The following is a 23,060-nucleotide window of genomic DNA, read 5'->3' as shown; positions in this document are numbered from 1 at the left end:
GTACAATATCAGCATTGCTCTCACACAATTTTTAAATAGACTTTTATTGAAATTCTATTACAAGTAGCTGCAAATAAAAGTAATTTTAGAGATATGGGATCTAACGATGCTGAGTTTTGGGTATTCAGTATACCTCTGACTGTGCAAAGGATTTTTTTGTTGTTGCTTGGCATGATATTTATCAAAACATAAACAATGCTTACTTTTCAATGGTGTGCATCTTTTTATTAATCATATAGTTGAACTATATCAAGTATTAGATAACAAATGATATGTGCCAAGAAATTTGAAATTATGCTATTTCAAATTATACCAGTACATGTACCACACTTTTAAAAAAAATATGTACATATATATATCTTATACATGCACAGAAGCTCTTGTAAATGAAATAGTTTACTATACTTGAAGTAAATTTAAAACGTGTTTCCTCCAAAAGCTATAATGATGTCAGCTTCTTAGTCAGATATTAAGGATTTAGTTAGACAGCAATAACCATCTGATTTGGGTCATTTCTTTTTAACTGACATTTGTTGTCATTCCCCAATACAGATGGCAACCCAGAGATCTCGTACCGTGGGGCAGGCTATGTACATATTTTCGTCCACGACATTTTCTCCCCGATTTTCTTTATTTAGATCTAATTTCCTGATTTCTAAATCAGATGTAAATTAGGTCGGTATGTCATTTGTCCTAATTACAGTTATCAAAATTTGATAACTCAATATTAAATTGATAATTTACGGACTTACTTATATGAATTATCCAATTTGTATCTCCGAACGTTCATGCACTCGGAACATAGGGCTATATGACCCGGCGGCCAAAATATTTCCGGGTCAACCTACCAAAACATAGCCAAATGGCCAATCAGAGCACTCGTTTCGTGGGAGTTCGTTGGTCAAGCTGGGCTTACTCGTACGTAGCTACGGTAGCTATTGGACGTTCGAAAAGAAAAAATGAAGATTCATCAACTAACACCAAGACGGATAATGTTGACGACGAGACTTTCTCGGATTAATCATTAATTTTGGATCTAAATGAGCAAGCTATCGTAAGTCAAATAAGCTATATATATGTTATTTTTAATTTGTGTTATAATTGCAGCAGTTATGAGGATGTAAAGAGTGAAAATCTCGTTGCATATCTCATTCATCGCGGTCCGGTCGAACCGAACCATTTGTTCCGTACAGTGCCTCACAGAAAGAGGTCCCCAGACTTCAGTCTCTGTAATCGGAGGTCTAGTGGAGCCAGACGTAGTCTCAGTGGAACAACCGACGATTAGAGAGACTGAAGCTTTCGGTCTAGGATTTAGTATGCTCCAATCATATTCTGAGCATTTTTTTTGAATGCACAAAAGCACCCAGAGTATTTGATTTGAAGTGGATTTGGAGCTTTACACATCTCATTTATTATTACCATTATTATTATTATTATTATTATTATTATTATTATTACTAATATTATTATTAATATTATCATAGTTATTATTTCAATATTATTACTACCATTATTATCATGATTGATATGCATTAAACACAACATACAGAATTGCTGGAGCAATATGTTTGTCAAAAACACAAATACATGTATGTACATGTATGTGATGTACAATTGTACACCAAATAATTAGTACCAAAAACAGTCTGTAACTATAATTTACATGTAATTCATTACTTAACATTTTCATAAACTTCACAATTCACATTCACATAAAATCAACACCAAAAAATCATTTATCATTCATTCTTGGCAATAATCTGAAAGCTGGTGATCAATTCTCAGCAGTTTCGGTTGATTCCAAAGATGGAATCAAACATGAAGACTTGAGAATAGACACATCTAGAAAATCAAGATGGATCATGCTGAAACAATGGGCACAACTATAGACTATAGTCACTATACCGGTACTAAGTTTTAGGTTACAAACTGCCACAGCAACGTGCTATATGATTTTAACACTGTACATCTGAGAATATAATGAACAAACATGTGATGTAGTTACGTAATGTCTATCATAACATATTGTTTCAGGAGCTTTGATTGGATGTGGTCTCAGCATCAGTAGAATTACTCAGAAGTAAGTCCTGTTAGCCTTTCGCTCACCTCCCAAAGTTTGGTAGCAACAGCATCATCAGCAGTTCCCTTTACTTCTGGGTAAGGTTCTTCTTTGCAGTTGCCATAATATTTCCCTGACACTGCCTCTAACTCATCAGCAACAGCACAGTAAATAGTGGTCTGTGCTCCATACCAGGGGGACTTCATGAAGAGCCAACGCAGGGGAAATGTAGCAGCCCAGAATGTCTTGGAATATCCAAGATAACGTGCAAGTTCAGTGTTGATCACACCCGGATGTAGGGTATAAGTAATGACACCTTGGTCATCAAGTCGTTTGCTCAGTTCTTTACCAAAGAGCACATTGGCCAGCTTACTATTGGCATAGGCTTTGGCCTTGTCATACTCGCTTTCCTCTGGATTAAGCTTTGAAAAGTCAAGAAGACCTCGTTTATGTAGAGCTGAAGACACAATGATTACACGAGATGGTGCAGAAGCCTTTAGTAAGTCCAGGAGTCTGTTTGTGAGGAGGAAGTGTCCAAGGTGGTTGACTCCAAATTGCAATTCAAAGCCATCTTCTGTCTTTGTATATGGGGTGTGAAACACTCCTGCATTGTTGACAAGGATGTCCAGTCGACCGACTTTGTTGCAGAATTCCTCACAAAAAGCATTTACTGACTTGAGCGATGCTAAATCTAGCTTCATCACAACTAGCTCCCCTGCATTTGTGAGACGTCTGATGTGTTCTACAGCTTTCTGTCCCTTTGCAATGTCTCGACAGGCTAGAATTACTCTTGCTTCACGGCGAGCAAAATCAAGGGCCGTCTCCTTCCCGATTCCTGTGTTTGCACCTGTGATAATGGCCGTCTTTCCAGTCAGCTTGGCAACACTTCTAAAGGCTGCGCCTCTGAATTTTAGTTTAGTAAAGATTACAAAACTAGCTCCAAGAAAAAGTCCTGCATAGACCATTCCTCCTGGTCCACTCCATCTATGTTGATCTTCCATTTCCATGTTGTTATAATATATGTAGTGTTACTGTATACTGTTAATGCAGTGTTCAGAAGTCAGATCTGCAGATGGAGAAAAAAATAGTGCAATGACGTGACTGTACTCTGTTAGGTAGCACTAGCAGCTGTATAAAACTATAATGTTGTTGATTTACAGCAACTCGTAGTTCAGAAAGATATTTCTTCACAAAAATTGACAGAATGGACCAAGACTAAATAAAAGCAACAGTAAAGAGGGACAAATAAGCTAAGCTTCCAGTCTCTCCACCCAAGTAGGTACTAGCAGACTACACCTCTAGATCTAGTCTACAATCGGAACCAGGAGTTGTAAAATCTTCTCCATCAAGGACAATTTTTTTTTTCCAATTTATTTTCTTGAGAATTATTTCATTCATTTTGAAAAAACATTTATTTTTAAATTTGTAATTATAAATAAAAATGTTTTTTTGATAGATTTTTTTGTCTTTGAATTATCAATAATAGTATTTCATAATTTATATCAAATAAAAACACCTTGAAGAGAGCTAGCAAGGCCATTGATCTAATAGTTGTTTTGATTCGCTGAAATTTCGGTGAAAATATGGTTTTGTCCAATAGGCGCTTCCCTAGCTATTATATTTCCTGTATACTTTACACGTAAACGAAACTTTCGTGGCAAACTAAGTACTGATGTGTTATGTCTGTGTGGACTGTTTTCTGTCTAGTTCTATATACTCAAAGTCAAAGGAGTGAATGAATAGATACTTAGACCTTTAATTACTTTGAGATCTCTGACATGGCTCTAAACTACGGGAGCCAAATCATAGATATTGACGCTTTTGATACGTCGATGGATGTTGACGCCGTGGGAAACCGTGGCCACCGCTATGGAAAGGCATCCCCAACAGCTGGGGCATACAGCCAACAAGGATCTGGACACGCGCACGGGCATCACGGCCACGGGCACGGGCATCACGGCCACGGGCACGATCATACTGGTAAGCCAAGTGGGCTAGGGTGTTCTGTTTTCTGGAGCTAATTCAAAATCAGGCGCTAGTTCAGAAGCCTATCCAAAATTTGACCCATAACTCCGGCGTGGCCGTGGAGATAGATCTAGATCTAGACCCTACCCCACTAAAAGTAAAACGTATCCAAAATCAGAAAATGAAGTAGATAGTAGAGTAGAGGCTCCGGTTTGCGGCATAGCCCGGTTTGCGGCCCTCGGTCAAGGTCAAAGTAATTAGCATATGCAAATTAATTATATGCGCTTAAAAAATTACCCCTGGATTCCCAGGTAAGTATGCTTTGCCGAAATACATCGACAGTACAAGTACTTGCCGTACGAATTCTCCGCTGACGCCGACGGAAATCTACGTCACCAGTCGCCGATAAGAAAATCAGCAGGTGCTAACAGGTGAGTTAAGAGATTGAGACATAACTAGATCAATATTATAGCTCTATTCGTCCGATTGGAGGTGAAATTTGGTGTTGATGTGAGAGTATGTTGGCTGTGGTCCGTCCTGTATCGCAGACATTTTGATAATGCCGCCGCAGAGCTAGTTAAGGGGGTGGCCATGTAGCTATGACGTATTTGGTGGCCACGCCCTACTTGCGGCCGGGGGCGCTAATACACGTATAAAATGCGGGTTTGTGTGTAACGTGGTGTTGCGTTCAGAGCACGTCTACGTCGTTGATTAAATCATTGGTTCTGGTAGATTTTACGGGTTTCTGCATTTCATTAGTTGTTTTTATTGAGTTCGTTAGTTCAAAATATAAAATTTGATATCATTTTAAAGTTATTTAGCTGGTGTTTGTCGCAAATAGGCGTGAACGTTGTATGTTGAAAAGTATAATGAACCGAGGTGTGTACCCTCTAGTTTCTAGTAGTTCGCACCCCTTTCCTCCGTTCTTTTATTCTAGTCGGGAGGTACCATTCAAGGAAAAGGTGAATTTGTTTCAAACTTAATAAATTTACCGTAACAAGAGATAGACAATCATTACTTGGCTCACCCGTAGTAGTTTGGTACATGCTTTGATCGTGACGTGGCATATAGCTTTGTGACGTACTGTAGATGTATCGTAGCGCACTAATTGAAACAAAGCAACAGGTGCATCGATCTCGATCTATACTAGTAGGTCGCGTCTCGATCTCGAACATACGTTATCAAAAATGAAAATACTTCGAATGGATGAAATTATCATAACCTTACGTTGAATATTTAATTATATTAACAATATGATAAGGATAGTTTGATACATCTAGACTCTAGATCTAATTGTATTTTGTAGTTCAGTAATGTCTTTTTTAATGGGAAATGGAATAAAGATTCATTGATTCTTTTTTAATGATATTGTAGGCCTATGTCGTGGCAGCTGATAGCTATGACTATATGTAGTCTCCTAATATTTTCTTTCTGTTTCAATATTTCAAAAGCTGCTTAATAATGGATGGTAATGAAAATAATGGTATGATGACATTAAGTTCTAGAAATGCTTCACCTAATCTGCATCTAGTTTTCTGTTAATACATTTTCTCCTATTTTCCTCATTAACAGAAAATGCCTGCAAGAAGAAAGTATACAGGGGCCTCACTGGCGGAGGCTGTAAATAGAGTTAGATTGGGCGAGCTATCCCAGAGACAGGCTTCCGCACAATATGGAATACCGAGGGCAACAATCTTTGATAAGATATCAGGTCGACGACCCCCTGAGATGTGTGCCATGGGGCCATCCCCCTACCTGACCATGGCCGAGGAAGCGAAAATTGCCACCTGGGCAATTCAGATGTCGAGAATTGGCTATGGTAGGACCAAGCCCCAAATATTGCAGGTAATAAGATACATAAAAAATAAAGTAGGCCTATATACTTTTATTTTACTTGATGATATAATACAATTCCACAATCGTGTTTTAACTGTGACTTTATAGAAGAAAATATAAAAAAAGCTTTATTCTGATTTAGATTGAAGATTCGTACGGAAATTATTTAAATTTAAACCAACAAATTGCTCATTTCACTTATTGAATTAATTACATCATTAAACATGGATTCATATTACGATTTTCCTTTTTCTCCTTTTCCTTTTCTTCACCTCATGCAGATGGCCCAGCGGATCATCCGGGATGATGGGAGACCCAACCCGTTTAAGGACGACAAGCCGGGGAAGAATTGGTTCAGTCGTTTTATGACTAGAAACCCCACCCTTTCCCTGAGGACCCCCCAAGCTCTAGGGCAGGAGAGGGCAGTCCTCACCCCTCAGAAAATTGACAAGTGGTTCGAGGGACTGCACCAATACATGGTGGAGAAGAATGCAGTGAGCATCTTATCGTGCCCGGACAGAATCTGGAATGCAGATGAGAGTGGCTTTGCTCTCTCGCCGACGGGAGACAGGGTCATCGGGATGCGAGGGGCGAAGTTCGTGTATTCATTTTCGTCGACCACCAAGACCAACTTGAGTACGCTAGAGGCAGCATCGGCCAGTGGCATCTTTTGTCCCCCGTTCGTCATCTACCCGGGGAAGAGGGTCTCCCGGAACTGGAAGCCAATGGAAGGAGCACCGGAAAGCTGGTTGTACGGCTTCAGTGAGAGTGGATGGATGAACTCCGAGCTGTTCTATTCATGGCTCGCCAACCATTTCCATCCATTCCTACTGAGCCGTGGAACCCACTTTCCCGTGCTCCTTCTTGTGGATGGTCACGCTAGCCACGTCGACCTGCATGTAGCAGAGTTTTGCCAGCATAACAATATAATTTTGTACAGGTTACAGGCACACGCGAGCCACATCATCCAGCCGCTAGACCTGTCAGTCTTTGGACCTCTGAAGAAGGCATACAAGAAGAGGGAAGGGGAGTGGAAGGATGCGCATCCTGGTCAGTTCGTCACCAAGGCATTCTTTGCCGGCGTGTTCGCCAATGCATGGGCGGACATTAAACCAGAGTTGGCCACGGCAGGCTTCAGAGCGGCAGGCATATATCCTTTCACACGTGGATATTGCCGGGACAAACTTGCCCCGTCGCAGGTGTTTACCACCCCACCAGCCACCCCACCAGCCGCTCCAGCACTACCACCAGCCGCCCCAGCACCACCACCAGCCGCCCCAGCACCACCACCAGCCGCCCCAGCACCACCACCAGCCGCCCCAGCACCACCACCAGCCGCCCCAGCACCACCACCAGCCGCCCCAGCACCACCACCAGCCGCCCCAGCACCACCACCAGCCGCCCCAGCACCACCACCAGCCGCCCCAGTCATTCCAGCACCGCCACCCGCCCAAGAAGAACCATCAACCTCAACCGCCATGCCAATAAGACCCAGCACTGCCTATCAATATCGGCCACCCACCTACGTGTCCCCTGCTTTCGACAAGTATCTCAAGTTTCCCGAGGCAGTGAGGAGTGCCCCAAAGAGGAAGACCGGGGATGAGCTCCCGAACGCCATCTCCGGTCTAGACTGGATCAGGTACCAGACAAAGAGGCGAAGCGACAAGGAGGCTGAAGAGGAAAGGAAGAAGAAGAAAAGGGAAGAAAGGGAAGCTAAGAAGGCAGAGAAGGAGAAGGAGAAGCTAGAGAAGAAGAAGAAGGGAGGGAAGAGATCGAGGAAGGTGCAATTAAGGGAAGAAGAAGTCGACGAGATGGTTTGCAGCGAGTGCCAGGACGATTTCGACGATGAAGACAGCAACAACTGTGTAGGGTGCAACTACTGCCCACGGTGGTTTCACGTTGAGTGCACGGAATTAATTGGGCTAAATATAGAGGAAGTTGAAGCAACCGATTTTAAATGCGGGGTTTGCGATGAAGAGTAATTTTACGTTTTTAATAATTTGTATTGTTTAATGAATCTTCCGTCCATTTATTTCTTCCTTTTTTAAATCAAGCGGGTATTTTAAGCACTGATGTGGTTGCAGCCTACACAGTTGTCGTTGTCTTCATTGTCGAAATCATCCAGCACTCGTTACAAACCATCTCGTCGACTTCGTCGTTGTCGAAATCTGTTTTGCTCTCCTTATTCTCCATTATACTTCCCAACTGTTGACGTTGTAAAACCTTTGTTTTTATACCTATTTATTTTGTATAACTTAGTTTATTTTCGACAAAAATAGCCTATTTTACATGTAGGTCTCATTCCGTATTTTATTTGTGCAATGCAGTAGTTTCGTACCTCAACCTGTTCAAGTGCAATTTATTTGATTTGATGTACCTGTAAATTGATTCCTTTATTATCTAAATATTATGTTGCATATTTTATTGACAGTTTATGAATTTCCTTCATTTTAATTTCACTGCCTATTATTCATTCTGTTATATTTCATTTTACATCATACCAAAGGTCCAATTGTATAGGACTTTCGTCACACTTGTGTAAAATAATTTTGTTTAATTTTACATCATATCGAAAGTCAATTACTAATTCATGAATGTTCAAGAAACTTGTGTTTCTACTCACACACAAAGAGAGAGAGAGAGATAAATAGATCAGCATGAGGACAAAAAGAAGGAAAAAGTAAATAAAATGATTTTGGATTTCAACCAAAATCAAGTTTGTTCATCATGAATTCAGAGTCTTAGAAATTATCTTTATTTATTTCGTTCGAATATTGGGTGATTACTTTGATTGAAATGTATGTAAAGTGATAAACGAGAAAGCGCTGAGAGAAGTTGAGGGGGGGGGGGGGGGAGAGAGATTGACAGAGAGAGAGAGAGTGTGTGTGTGTGTGTATACGTGTGTGAGAGATAATAGAAGATAGAGAAAAAATAGAAAGAGAATTAAGGAATGTAAGGATTTTAGTTGAGGGAGAGATAAGAGTAGCCGTGAATTGAAAGAGGGACCCAATGAATGAACAAAGCTTTTACATTGAGACTCGGCTGATAATTTATTGAACAGATTTAAATGCAACAAAATAATCAAGCATGCATGTAGATCGACACAGATAAACTATAAAGTTTACAAGGGAAAAAAAGGGCATGCTAAAATTAATTAAAACCAGAATATTTACATTAAATTATTTCTTTAAAATGCCATGCAAACAAAAAATGAAGATATAAGCATTCAGTAAATGATAGACTTATTTCTAAACAACAACAATGAGTTCGGGAAGGAAGAAACACTAAAAAAAATCGGGGCATTATGACGTAAAGAGGTTATACATCTGTCCTACATTTTCTGGGTCGGGATATACCTGGACAGGATGAAAAGAATATGAAGGTTAAATGCCTATTCATGAATCAAAATGATTTCTTAATTGAAGATAAATAAATATAACAGAAGGAAATACATGCTTAAAGTATAAAATAATATGAAAAGACCAATATTCTCTAATATTTACAGCCAAATTATACTTAAACAGCGCACCGGCAACGCACTGCCGCAAACCGGGTTACGCACGGCCGCAAACCGGGCAACTTTTACGTCTTCTAAAGTGGACAGTACTGACCACGCTGTGGGTCAGTTACGTTATTTGTGCCTTTTATTTAATAACTAAATATATGAACTCTCCATTGACGGTATTGAAGCATTCTGTGAGTAATTGCATAAAAAATAAAATCGGCAATTCCTACTATACGGCCGCACACCGGAGCCGCTACTCTAGACCTAGTCTAGGTAGGCAAATTCATGCAAAAATATATATTCAAAAAATTGACTTGAAAACACATCACACAATTAGTCTGAACCGAGTCAGGAGCAAATTTGAAGAAATTATATTTTTAAATGTTGTAAAACCAAAGATATAAGAAGAAAACTGACCAAGTATCTGTACTAAAAATCGTACATGTGAAATTGGTCGTATACATTCGACAGCTGAAAATGACGCGCACGGTTGCATTACGTGCGTTCTCGAATCCAAAATCATACCTCACACACACACTCTCGCCATACCGCGAATGGTCCGTCGTGGGGAGCTGGCCGGCTGAGAGTTTGCAGCGATACCAACGCAGCTTCGGAGCTCCGCAGCGCACCATTTTAGCGGGACTCGGAAAGGTTCGAGGTGGGAAGGCAGCGGCCTAGCTTTTTGCCCAAACAACGCTAGATCGGCTGCTGGCAAAATGAAAATAACTACGATCGAGAACATCGTCGGTTTCTTAACTTTTCAGTGAGATAATTCTGAATTCTAATTGAGACTATATAATAAATTAAATCGACAAAGAAACCTCGGTAGAACTCTTATAACTATACAAAAGCTTGTTTATTTCTTCATTTGACATTTTGTTTTCGACCATTTTTTCGTGCGCGAGTCAATGTAAACTATGTATTACCAAACTTTCAACACGCAAGGAACGGGGAACACTCGCGGACCTCGTAACAAATTCGTTGCAAAAAAAAAATTCAAGGGTGATTTTGAAGCAGTGAAGAACATTGGCGCTGCAATGCGCAGAAATATACTTGAAAGAAACCTAAAAAATAATACCTGAATTTTCAGAAAATCGTATTTGTATTAGTGTACCTAGATGTGACTTGTTTATAAATCAGATTTTATGAAGATTTGTTGGGAAAAAATGTCAATTTTTTCCGTTTGGTGGTCATTTCTAGGCTAATATTTTAAAATTTGCATCAGTAATGGGCCCGATGTTTCTCTTATCGTACTCGCATGTTATTTCTACATAGATTAAACATAGGATGGTTAAGGGTAAGACCAGATAACATTATAAAAAAGATATATCCTTCCACCCTCCCATATCCAAGTTTTGGGCTGATTATTGCCGACCCACCGCAGCAAGGCCATTCAGATTTTCGTACGCGCGCAAAGCGCCCTCTAGTGCCCCATGAATGTGCCTAATATAGGGTCTGTCTATTCATCAAAGACAAATGTTTAAAGATCATGAGTTAAAAGTCATAGACCTCTAAATCTAATGTTTATTTTTTTTAATATTAGACTCTAGGTCTAGATGTACCTGTTTTGTGTCAATTTTTGGACGTATTTTGGAGTATTTTTGGAAAAACATTGATAGATAACATAGTCTAGGTCAAGTATTGGTATACACTTTTTCATGGGTTTCACGTCAAACCAATAATTTTCTAATTATTATTATTATTATTTTTATTTTTTTAAGTGACAGGTCGGCCGCTCTCAATGATTGAATGCATTTTTATTCAATGAAACATGAATGTAGATCCTAATAGCATTTATAGGGAAAATAACAAAAACGTAAAACAGGCAAAATATGTTTTTTCACCTAAAATAAGCTTTTTCAAGCTGAATAATATGTTTTTTTTAAAGTGACAGGTTGGCAGTTCTGCATTCATTATAGATGGTTTTTCTTAAATATTTTTTTTTTAATGAAAATAATTTGATTTCCCCCTTCCTAACATTTTTCAATTTTTGACATTTAACGGCATGAAAATAGTATGAAATACAACAACTACAAATGACAGATTTATCCAAGGTATGAGTGATTTAACATTAGAGTGCTCAAAATTTAAACTAGAAATTAAAGTACCGTATAAATAACAAATAATTTAAAAGAATACATATTTTCAAAATACAAATTTTGGAAACGGCTCCTGGTCCTGGAGAATGGCTCCTGGTTCCGGGAGCCGCTTTTTCAGATATTTGGCTCCCGGTCTGCTTTGACTTGATAAAAGGCTCGCAGACGATCTTTATTCTCGGTAGTCTCGGACTAGCGCCTCTACTGCTTAAATGCCATTGGCATGGTAACACAGCTTTTTCTGGAGTTATCATTAATTTTATGATTTTTTTGTCAAGTGAACATTTTCTGTGTATTGCTTCTTTGCTTTACCATGTCATTCTATTGAACAAGAATTTGATATTCCTGAGAAATAAGACATTTTTTATGAATCAGCTGTCATTGTTTTTTGCATTGTTCTATAACAGGTATTAACGGTGGCAGTGATTCTGTCCACGGTACTATTCAGCCTTTCTCCAGACCTCAGCATGGTATAATCTCAAGGATAATGACAGAGTTGAGATCAGTCCTGAAGGAACATAGAGTAAGTAGGATAACATCATGTTCGTCTCTATCTCTTTCTCTTTCTCTTTCTCTTTCTCTTTCTCTTCCTGTCCTCTCTCCTCTCTCCTCTCTCCCGCCTCTCTATCTTTCTTTCCCAAGGTACTTTTTCTTGTAAAGTTTACTATTGGTGAAAGTATTTACAGTCAGTTTGAGTCCTGAGATACAATTAATTGTAACTTTTTAATGTTACAGGGCCCAGGTTATTTTATTTTAGAATATTAAGGTTTAGTAAAGTTCTGAATCAGCTTTCAGTATTGTATCACGATCTCATGTAGTGTCAAATGTGTGGCATAGACTAACAGTGTAGTAAATATTTTCAAGCAAATTAAGTAGAGCTTATAACTAGTTTACATATTAATTTTTCTTATTTCATGCAAACAATATTAAATAATTGCTTTGACAGGGGCTGATTGCATCTTACTGTTGTTTACATCATGGTGACCAAATGGAGTGATTGTATTCCATCATGTCTATGATTGATGTACTTGTATGTCTGTATTAATAATGGCCAGTTAATTAATTCATATTATGCATGTTTATATATTTCCTCTCTGTAGGCTAAAAGAGTCCTTATGCTAGGATTGATGGGAACATTGTGCATTGTTACCATGCTGCTGTGGTGTCAGTCAACCAACAGTATAGGTAAGATGTAGTTAGTAAGATGAAGCAGCACCTTTTGAATATTTTTTCATTAAAGGTATTACAAAGTTTTGGTATGGGGTCATGAATTTGGTTCAAATTAACAATTTCGGAAGCATATGCATTCCTACAATATTTATTGGTCGTTGTCGCGGTTGAAATCGAGTCTAAAGTTATGAAATTATAAATAATAAACTCTTTATGTTGTATAGCTCCCTTTCAAGGTCAAGATATTAATTTAGCTATGAAACAATGATTCTTGACTAAAATCGACCGATTAGCTATTCCCGTTTGGAAATTATATATCACAACTACATATTCTGAGATTTTCATGGTCGCAACAACCATTGTACGGCCGTAGGCGCTATTTGAAATTTATCAAAATTTACCGGGAGCACTGGTTAATTTTTATATTCAATTTTTCTTGAAAACAGAAGTGTTTTAGGGGCTAATCTTTTTAGTGCTTATAATACATCCACAGGGGCATCCAGATATAACAAAATTGTAAAAATTCACTATCCACCAAATTTTCAAAATTTCCCAAAACTTTTTATTACCTTTAAGATTTAGATGTGAAAAAGGCTTTGGCAATAATTCAGAATATTTGCTAGTGAATTTGTTAATACTTCATAGTCCTTTTAGAGTAGATCTTGTAGTACACACCAAAGAATAATATATTGCAGTCAACTCTTAACATTTGTGTTTTAAATGCACTAAAGTTTTCTTCATATTTTTTAAAAATCTGCTCAAGATTAAGATATACAACTATTTCTGATAACTTGTAGCTAGTATCACTCATGGTGAAAATCACCTCATAAATTGGAAATTTAATGGACATGTAACATGCATTTTCCAGTGATTGATGATCTGTTCACTAATTTGTACATTTTGTTTTCAGCTTTGACAGCATTCACCTACATCATATTATTTGATGTTCTATCTCTGGGGGTATGTCTCATCACTATTTGGGTCACCAAGCAAAGACCTTCAAGCATTTATACTTACGGGTAAATCCACTTTGTATTCTTCCTTACAAAAGTCCACATCATATGAATAACCATTGAAATCTATGTGCATGTTTCTTATGCAAATGATATTAAGGTACAATTTAAATCATCCATTCTACTAATGCTGCTCTCAATTACTGTCTTTTGATGTAGAATCTTTCTAATATAATATAATCACAATATGCTATTTTTCTGATTATTCACCTTCGGTATATGTTCTCTTTGATATACTGCTTAAAAAAAATTCATTGTCTTCTGATACTTTTGGGGTACATACCTGTAGCTCCCAATGTATCGATACTTATCATTCTTCATGATTGAAGACCCTTTGTTTTGTCAATGTATGAACCATACTGCACAAGTTCTCAATTTCTAGGTCATTGTTGTTGTGATTTACAAGACATACAGCTTCAGTATGTTTTTGTACACTGTACATGTAATTCTTTCATTATAAATCCGTCTTTGATTTATGATTTCACATTCACTATGAACATGACGGACAAAGAAAGCTGACAAAATATACAGTTCCTCAGGTAGACAAAGGAACATCCCTTCACTGCTATTATGTAAAAATGTGTAGAACAGGTGAATATGCATGTGACACCTGTTCTACACATAGCAGTGAAGGGATGTGCCTTTGTCTACCTGAGGAACTGTATATTTTGTCCGCTTTCTTTGTCTGTCATGTTCATAGTGATTTCTTCCCAGGAGGTTTTCTGTTAAATTAATTGGTCTCTGTTTAATTCCAGGTATGAAAGATTTGAAGTTCTGGCAGTTTTCTCTACCACGATGCTTGCCATCTTCGGTTCAATATTCATTATGAAAGAAAGGTGAGGTTTAAATAATTTTGAACCATGAACGACTTTAAAGATGCATAGTAGTGGGCTCTCATGGGGAATTCAACACCATTTGGATGTTAACCCATATACCAGGTGTTGTCAGTCACCTGGATTAGCCTTCAGTTTTGTGACCCACAGGCCTTATGTTATGATCTGCTTTTCCACCAATTGCCCATAGGGAAAAGTAATTATCTTACATTTCTCTCACCTGAAAACTCATCAAGAGACTAGGATGTATTTTGTTGAGGGGTCCACAGGTTTGCTGTGTGCGAGACTTGTACACCCATTAATGGTGTTTCCATTGAGTCTGGTGCCAGTGAATTATGACCTTCTGATGACTGTCTCATTTTGATGAAGAATGTTTTCACTCTTTAGCAGGGCATGTAAATTTAATGTGTATTTCATGTTCATTTCTACCCATATCAAGAAATGGTAATTATGGTTATCCCTTGCACCACATCAATGTTTGAACAAGTTGTATAAACGTGCAAATTCATTTAAAACGGTGCTGGGTAAACAAACAGATATTATGATGTACAAGTAGATAGGCCTATCAGATATATCCAATATATAAGAACAGTCAAGAAAGAGACATTTTCTCATCTGCTGCAAGTTGCTGGAAGACATACTTTGGCATTCATATTAAGTATTCTATACTTGCTTAAAGTTAGAGATAACATTTGAGTAATTAAAATTTTGTAGAAATGAGGAAAATCATAGAAGAAATACCTGGTAATTCATGGAGTTATTTTTTTTATTTAAAAAACTTGAATGTCTATTTAGATGTTGGAATATATTCTGATGGTAGGTAAACATTCATTTAAAACACTGAACAGATGTTGTGGGATAACATTATTCCTGTTGCTATGTTGTGTACAGTACGGAGAGGATCATTCAACCTCCAGAGATCCACACAGGTCGTCTCATGTTAGGAGCCATCTTGGGTCTGTTCAGTCATCTCGTCTTATTGTATGGGTCTAGGAACCAAGCCTTTAGTCATGTCAGCACAGCATCTAAGAGCAGCTGGTTGCAGGAACACTTTGCTGACATCTGCCAGAGGTGAGGAGTTTAGTTGAATGTTCTAGCTATCAAGGTATCTTCTCCCAGCTTAGAGGTTGATTTCAACATTTTTACACACATCTATTTTCTCTGCCATTCTAGTACACTCTTGCAGTGTCATTCTACTCTATGTCTAATTGTTTCCCTCCCAGTTGGTTCTTCGTCCGGTACCTTTTACTTTTCCTTCTGACAAATCTTTCAACAGATTCTAATATATTTTAATATTATTATCTTTACACTTGATATTCTAAAAGAGAACATGTAAATCAAATATTGTTGTAAAAACAGAAATGAATGATTACTCCAAACTCAACAAGGAACCTAATGTCTATTTCTTGAAACTAATAAATGCATTATCCTATGATTGTATAAACACAATCTTAATATTATATTTACAGTTCTGCACAGTCATGGGAATTGTATTAATTCAAGATGAATCGTTCTTTTCTCTGCATTTCCATTCATTTTTAATCTGTATTTCACTGTTCTTGTTTATTTTCTTTTGATGTAGTTTTTGTACAGTCGTTCCTGGTTTAGATCATCTGTTGCTACCTCGAGTGAATCCCTTCATCTTGATTGGACTATGTAGTATGTTATCTCTCTGTGTAACAGACTTCCTGGTCGATATGAAGTAAGTCCTTGCCACATGCTCAATCATTTACTCAGGCAACTATTGCTCCAGACTTTATTTAAGCATTGACCATCTAGCCATTGTCATTGTGTCAAGCTCACTCTTCATTTCAAAGAACCTATTCAAGTGTACAAATCACTTAAACATAATTTGGGTACAGCTAGAAAATACAATTAAATGCCCACTTGGTAAGAAACACGGTTGTAAATACATTTATTTCTTTTTGGATCTTTATATTTTCCACAGTAATTTTCACATGGCAGACCCCCTAGCAGCCCTGTGCATAGCTATGATGACAGTAGGAACCATGTTTCCTATGAGTGTATACTCAGGCACTATACTGCTACAAACCACACCTGCACACATACTGGGACAACTCGACAAAAGTTTGCGAGAGGTATGTAGGATCATGCACCATGAAGGTGATATGAAGTTTGTTAAAGGGATTTTAATCAAATTATAGAGAAAAGTAGCAAATCAATGATACTATCACATGAGTAAAATTGTTTAAAAAAAATGATCATTAATGTTTGCACCTCCATTAATCATAATCACATTTTATGAATTTAAATGGCTCTTTATGTATTCCAATGTCATTAAAGAATCTTTATAAAATTCAAGTTAATGAATACCAATTTATTCTCTCATAAAAGACTTATTCTTGATGAGAATACTCCTGATGGTGGCCTGTACTTATAGTGAAGAAGAAGAAGAAGAAGTAAAAGAAAACAGATAATAACTCAATCTTTCAATAGTTTGAATTCAGAAGGTTTAATTGTTATACATGTACATCATGGATAAGTACCTGTACAAGACACAAATGATTTTCTATTCATTTCCTTTTGTCTTGGGACAAACATATTTCTAAATGTGTGAATTAACTTTACACAGGCATCCACACTAGACGGTGTACTGGAATTTCGCAATGAGCACTTTTGGACATTATCATTTGGTCAACTGGCAGGGTCACTTAATGTCAGAGTGAGAAGAGATGCTGATGAACAGGTTTGAGTTTTATGCTTGCTTTCATATAAGTCAATTGAGTTTGTTCAATTAGTTGCATTTGAAGTACTTCTGGTCTGTTTCATTGTACCTTTATATTGAGAGTAAAATGAAAGGATAGTATAAATATAAAGTAGTCATTAAATGTGTATTAAAAATGCATTCAAGTTCAGAATGCAGAATTATAATTATAATAATAATAATAATAATAATAATAATAATAATAATAATAATAATAGCCTAATAGTCCACTCCAAATTTTATTAAACCGAAATGGAAATTCTTTTTGCCCAATTGATGGTGAGCCCGGCAGCCACTGAGCAGCGCCAGATCAACGTTGCTCTATCCCTTATTGTTGAACGCCAAACAAGGTAGCAACAACTCCAATCTTTTAACGTCTTTTGGTATGACGCGGCCGGGGTTTGAACCCACGACCTCCCGGTTGTGAGGCGGACGCTCTACTGACTGAGCTAACACTCCGGTATAATATAATTACTGTTGTTCTTAACGTGCAAAGGTGGTCACTCTCTTCTTCACAGGCCTCCATTAAATATCCTATCCAACAGATAGGGTGTATTTCACTGTGACATAGCCTGCATCTATGAAAATCAGCTTGGGTTGGGTATAAACCCATGATCTTTGGTTCAACAGGCAGTTGCTTTATCGACTGAGCCAACTTGCCTCTTTTAATATTTAAACATTGTGATTCATGACAATAATCATTAGATCACACTAGAAAATTGTGCATGAGAGCCTGCTTCAGAGCATTTTATTGCTCTGTCCAAGAAATAAGACAACACTAGATGTAATGCAGTTTTATATATATGTGTAGACAGTTAATCATAGAAAATGTGCTTGAAAGCCATACCGAAGCATCAGGACTGGGAGTAACCACTCTCTTTTCTGTCTTTCTTCTCCAGATGGTCCTGGCTCATGTGTTCAACAAGCTTTCTCACCTAGTTAACATCCTTACCATTCAGATCATCAAGGATGAATGGACTCGCATCAACCCTGTCTCCACTACCATCGGCTCTAGCAGAACAACCCTCCAAGACTTCACCCCAGGAGTGTCTACTCCTAAGTCTCAATTCAAATCAGTTGCATCATCTCTTCCACCTCATATGACAAACAATACCTTGTATGGTGCAGGAAATCCATATTCTCCCACGCCACCGCTAAGAGCACAGAGCACCCCGTATGGAACGCCACTCAAAGACATCAGTTTCAATTCAGACATGGATAACGTACCATCGCATGATGTTCCATCACCTGTAATGGCTGATGCTAAATTAAAAGGAATACTTCGGACAAACCCAAGTGGCGCGTATGGAGGGAGCAGACAAGGACAGCAGTTTACCAAGAATGACTGGACAGCACAAAGTTTAGCACCCATTAGTTCAGGGAGTGCTGTCATAGATTTTAGTACCCTAGGAACTGGGAATACTTTTCCTACATCCATTAACTCGAGAACTAATGTGAGAAGGTGAAACAACTTTCATGCATTTTAGATGCAGATATATTATTTAGAGGTTTAGCTTTTTTCTTTGTCACAAATATAAAAGTTATTTTTTTTATGGGAATGATTTATAGTATCTTCTTCAGAAACTGGTTTGCTTAATTTTTTAAATACTACTTTGAAGATATTCACAATATAGTTTTATTTCCGGATATTATATTAATATCTTTAACGTGGCTTAAACGCACAGAGGAATATTGAACATCATGCTATGTTGTAGCTTGTATTCATTGCTTTATATTTATTAAAGAGCTTTACTTTAAGTTGGCTTTGTATCTGGTTCTGAAATAGTACAGGTATGTATGAGGTTAACAAATATTTGAAGTGTGCTAGTATTAAACTGAATTTTATTATGGTCATACTTGACTCTGAGCATCAGTTCATGAAACTGTCCTGTAAGAACAAGATTACCTACATGTACATCCCATTGAAACAGGTGTATTAGAATTAAAAAGCCTTTCATAATATGTCTAAGTAAACCTGTCCTTTGTGAGGTGATACTCCATAACAGGTTTGGGATTCACAAACATTAAAGATAATCATACTGTGCATGCAGGTTAAATGGGAAAACTCCATTGATTTGATCTCTTTTGAAATAATTTGTTTATCAGTATAATGCCAGGTTCTGCACAGGCGATGATCATTCTTGCATGTTTAGTTGGAGATACAAAAGATGTTTTGAAACACAGTTATGTTAAAAACCCATTTCATTCGTTTGTCCACTTTTGTGCAAAATTCATTTGAAGTTTTGATGAAGCAGGAAAATTTGAGAAAGAGGTTTCAGTTCTTGCTCTCTAAACAGTAAACACAAATGCCAATTTGTAAACCGGTTCAAACCTTTCATTATCCTGTTTAATATTGGGTTATTTGGTTTGATCCTTTTTAAAGTTTTTTAGAATCTTTCCAGTGGCCCATGAATAATATATGAAACAAGTAAACAAAGATGCCAAATGGATTTACAAAAGTGATGATAGACAAAAAAGTGCAGAATGCTAATTTAGAAATATATTGAAAGCGATGATAAATCTTAAATTTCTTCTGGTTTTACCTGAATCGACCAGTTATAAGATTCGATCATGTAAGGTGATTTTTAAAAACAGTTAATATAAAACCATGTCACCAATACTGGATGTGACTTTCCAGGGATAATGGAGATATGAAATGCAAAGACTTTATAGTAATTTTCTGCTAGTTAAAAGTTATTTAGAGTAATTCCTATGCGACACTCGTGTCCTAATCATGTTGAATTCAAATAAATGAATTTTGATTTTATATTTTGAATGTTTATTCTCCATCTTCCATTGGCATTGCAATCTTTCAGATATCTTTTTAAAACGTTTTTCTTTTAGGGGTCATTTTATACGGTAAAGCTCAAAGCCTGTGAAGCGCAAAAGAGAAAGCAGTCAAATATGCATTGTGTTTTTAAAAAACAAAATATGGTGATACATGTATCTTGTAATAAATCGTGCAGTTTTTGTCGTTCTTTCTATCATTCATTTAGTTGTAAATCTACCACAAGGTTTGAGTATATGAATTCAAATTAAAGTGTACCAACCACCTACAAAATAACTTGTGCACAGCTAGAATTTATAAAATCAACCTATACAAAATTACACATGGCATTCTATGGGGTGATGGATAGGAAGAAAAAAGAAAATAATGGATAACATAAAACTGCCCACACGGAACCCAAGTCAAACTTACGTTCCATGAGGGTCCCATATTATGCAAGAGTGTATGGATGCTTCGAGTACGTTGCTTCTATGTCGAGTGCGAGTGTATTTAAACTTGCACTATCTCTTTGCAGAAGTATTATTTGAAGCTCATATTTTGACTAAGGTATAGTATTACAGAATGGAAATACGAACATACAAAACAAAATATTATTTGGTGATTAGTGCACTTGAATTTAAAGAAATATTTTAGAAAGTGTTGTGTGTTTAATAATGTGATCTTAATGCATGATGCATGTGTGAGGAGGGAATATGAGACTTGCCAATATCTTACCATACCAGCCTCCATCTCTCAGCCATTTTTGTTTGTATAAACTCGGTATTAAATATGTGTGGGATATATAAGATAATGAATTATGTGGTTTGTATTGAAGAAAATTTCATGGAAATGGAATGACACAAAATAATAGTTCTCAACATTTCAATTAATTATCAAAAATAGGAGATACTTGACTTGACTTCACTTGGTAACTACAGATGATAATCAGTATGAAGTATGACATTTGTTCAACTAATACCTATTAGTTACTAGTTACCGGTAGTCTTAATCTATTCTGGGATGTAGTAGTTTATATTTGTGAGAAGCAGGTTCAGATGTTAAGAATCAAGTCTCGTACATATACGATGCGCTAAACTGTTGTGGTAACTAATTAACTGAATGGCAACTGGGGATGAAAATGTTTAGCTGCATGTGCAAAAGGTCCCATGTGTACTCATTTCCTGTGTGTTTAATACAAGATACAAAAATGTGAAGCGCCTGAAAAAGCCTGCATGCTTTACCCATGGAATAGGCCATTTTCCGAATGTAATCAAATTGAATGCACAAATCTTTGCTATGTACCTTGTTACATATTATTTCATACACTTGTTACAAATAATCGGGATACTTTGTAAATATAGGCCATACACTGTCATTGTTAGAATTACAGTATTATGGTATTATTATACAACAATTGATGCATGCAATTTGAATTCTGACTATTGAAATACAATGACCCGGTATTTGTAACGGGTGAATGAAATAATTTGTAACAAGGTACATAACAAAGATTTGTGCATTCAATTTGATTACGTTATGAAAATGGTCTATTCAAGTATAATATTATAGTACATGTGATAGGAGAGATATCAATGCTCAAACTTGAATTGCAGATCTATTTTTGGAGGAGTTTAGTTAGATAGAAATTATGGAAGAAAGTGGCCGACTCTCTTTTCAGAATGTTTAGTACATGTATTAGATTTGATTCTTTCCTGGAAAGATTTGGTGTATTGATTCAAATGAAGACTTGACAGTAAGCATGTGATTGTTGTTATAAGACCATGAATGCAGGTCATGTTCCTTTACCCCAAATCTATCTCAATGAGTAATATCTTTTGGAAAATTGATTTCTATAATAAAATATATGAAACACAATTATAATGATGTTCATTGTAATATATGTATTTTAATAATTAGCAACTTGAAAAGAGGAAGAATGCAATGATTAGTACATACTTATGAATATGAAGTTGAAGAGGTGGACATGAGATGAATTGCCCTTTTTGTTATGCAGAGGGTTGATCTGAATTGAACTCCTTTGTGGCAAACATTGCAAGAGAGATTAAGCAGTACCAAACAATCTTCTTTTGTTACTTTAAACTTTCTGATTGCTTTTCACTAATTTCGGCCAATTCTTACTAATTTTAAGGATGCTATTGAGTTTAGTGACTGTTTAGCCAGCATGATTTTCAAATTTCAGCACACTAAATTTCAAATTGATTTCAAATTTGGGCCCCCCCCCCCTTAAGAAGTCCTGGATCCGCGCCTGGTACTATGTCCCATTTGCAACCAACAACAAATTCTGTAGAACAAAACAGGAATTATGAATATGTCACGTATGTCCTATCTATAAAAAATTTAAATGTTAGCAGTGACCTAATATTCAAATTATGCAAGGAAACCTGTTTACTTGCTAGACGTCACTGTCGGACACTATGAAGTGACTGACTGACTTCTTTGGTAATAACATACATAAAATGAGCTGTAAAGGGTACATGAGCATTTTTCTACACCAATTACCCAATTCTTGAAATAGCAAAAATTAAACTGATTGAACGTTTGTGCAGCACATAACGTATGACATTTCTGTATAAGGGTCTGAAAATCAGACTATTACTAAGTGGATTGCAATCACTAAAGTCGATTCGACAACTAGTTGTCGGTATTTTCCCAATTAAGACATTTTCAAGCCGGCCCTTTCGTTTTGAGGGGAGTTCTAAATTAGTATTATCTTTCAAATGCCGTTGGAATTTAAATTTTTTTTTTTTTGGCCTGCAAATGGGACTATAGAAGTTGATAGAATTATAGCTTGAAGATACTTATTTTACCTGTAGGATATCGCATGACATCGGGACTATACAAACAAATAAAGTATTATTTTTATTACATGCAAAGCTTCCATTTTCTCTTCTCCTCCCTCCCTATCCCATTCTCTCCTTACTCTCGTTCTCCCACCTTGCCTCTCACTCTCTCTCTCTCTTTCTGTTAGGAAGCTTTGAGACCCAAATTATACTGTGCAGTTCCTTCCAAAAGTACATAAAACTACTACTTGTTGAATGTACTCTTTTGCAGAAACATTGCACGTTTTCAC

At 36.9% G+C, this 23,060-nt stretch overlaps 3 protein-coding genes across 3 annotated transcripts; 2 read left to right on the top strand and 1 right to left on the bottom strand.

Annotated features, from left to right (window-relative positions):
* Positions 1 to 1,312: 1,312 nt before the first annotated feature.
* Positions 1,313 to 3,368, bottom strand: LOC581832 (retinol dehydrogenase 14-like). The gene has a single exon (XM_030999458.1). It carries the CDS (start codon positions 3,064 to 3,066, stop codon positions 2,071 to 2,073), a length of 996 nt encoding a protein of 331 aa, XP_030855318.1. The 5' UTR covers positions 3,067 to 3,368; the 3' UTR covers positions 1,313 to 2,070.
* A 350-nt stretch (positions 3,369 to 3,718) lies between these two features.
* Positions 3,719 to 21,844, top strand: LOC589887 (zinc transporter 6). Its single transcript, XM_030998375.1, has 10 exons — positions 3,719 to 4,039; positions 11,869 to 11,984; positions 12,562 to 12,646; positions 13,542 to 13,650; positions 14,400 to 14,480; positions 15,369 to 15,548; positions 16,060 to 16,179; positions 16,426 to 16,576; positions 17,071 to 17,184; positions 18,102 to 21,844. The coding sequence occupies exons 1-10, from the start codon at positions 3,838 to 3,840 to the stop codon at positions 18,666 to 18,668; spliced, it is 1,725 nt and encodes a 574-aa protein (XP_030854235.1). The 5' UTR covers positions 3,719 to 3,837; the 3' UTR covers positions 18,669 to 21,844.
* LOC115929451 lies at positions 4,224 to 8,958 on the top strand. The gene is made up of 2 exons (XM_030998374.1): positions 4,224 to 5,869; positions 6,142 to 8,958. Exons 1-2 carry the CDS (start codon positions 5,600 to 5,602, stop codon positions 7,840 to 7,842), a joined length of 1,971 nt encoding a protein of 656 aa, XP_030854234.1. The 5' UTR covers positions 4,224 to 5,599; the 3' UTR covers positions 7,843 to 8,958.
* Positions 21,845 to 23,060: the final 1,216 nt, after the last annotated feature.

Source organism: Strongylocentrotus purpuratus, unplaced genomic scaffold (assembly GCF_000002235.5).
Source record: "Strongylocentrotus purpuratus isolate Spur 01 unplaced genomic scaffold, Spur_5.0 spur5_scaffold_5, whole genome shotgun sequence".
Classification (NCBI taxonomy): domain Eukaryota; kingdom Metazoa; phylum Echinodermata; class Echinoidea; order Camarodonta; family Strongylocentrotidae; genus Strongylocentrotus; species Strongylocentrotus purpuratus.
This window is presented reverse-complemented; position numbering and strand designations above follow the sequence as displayed.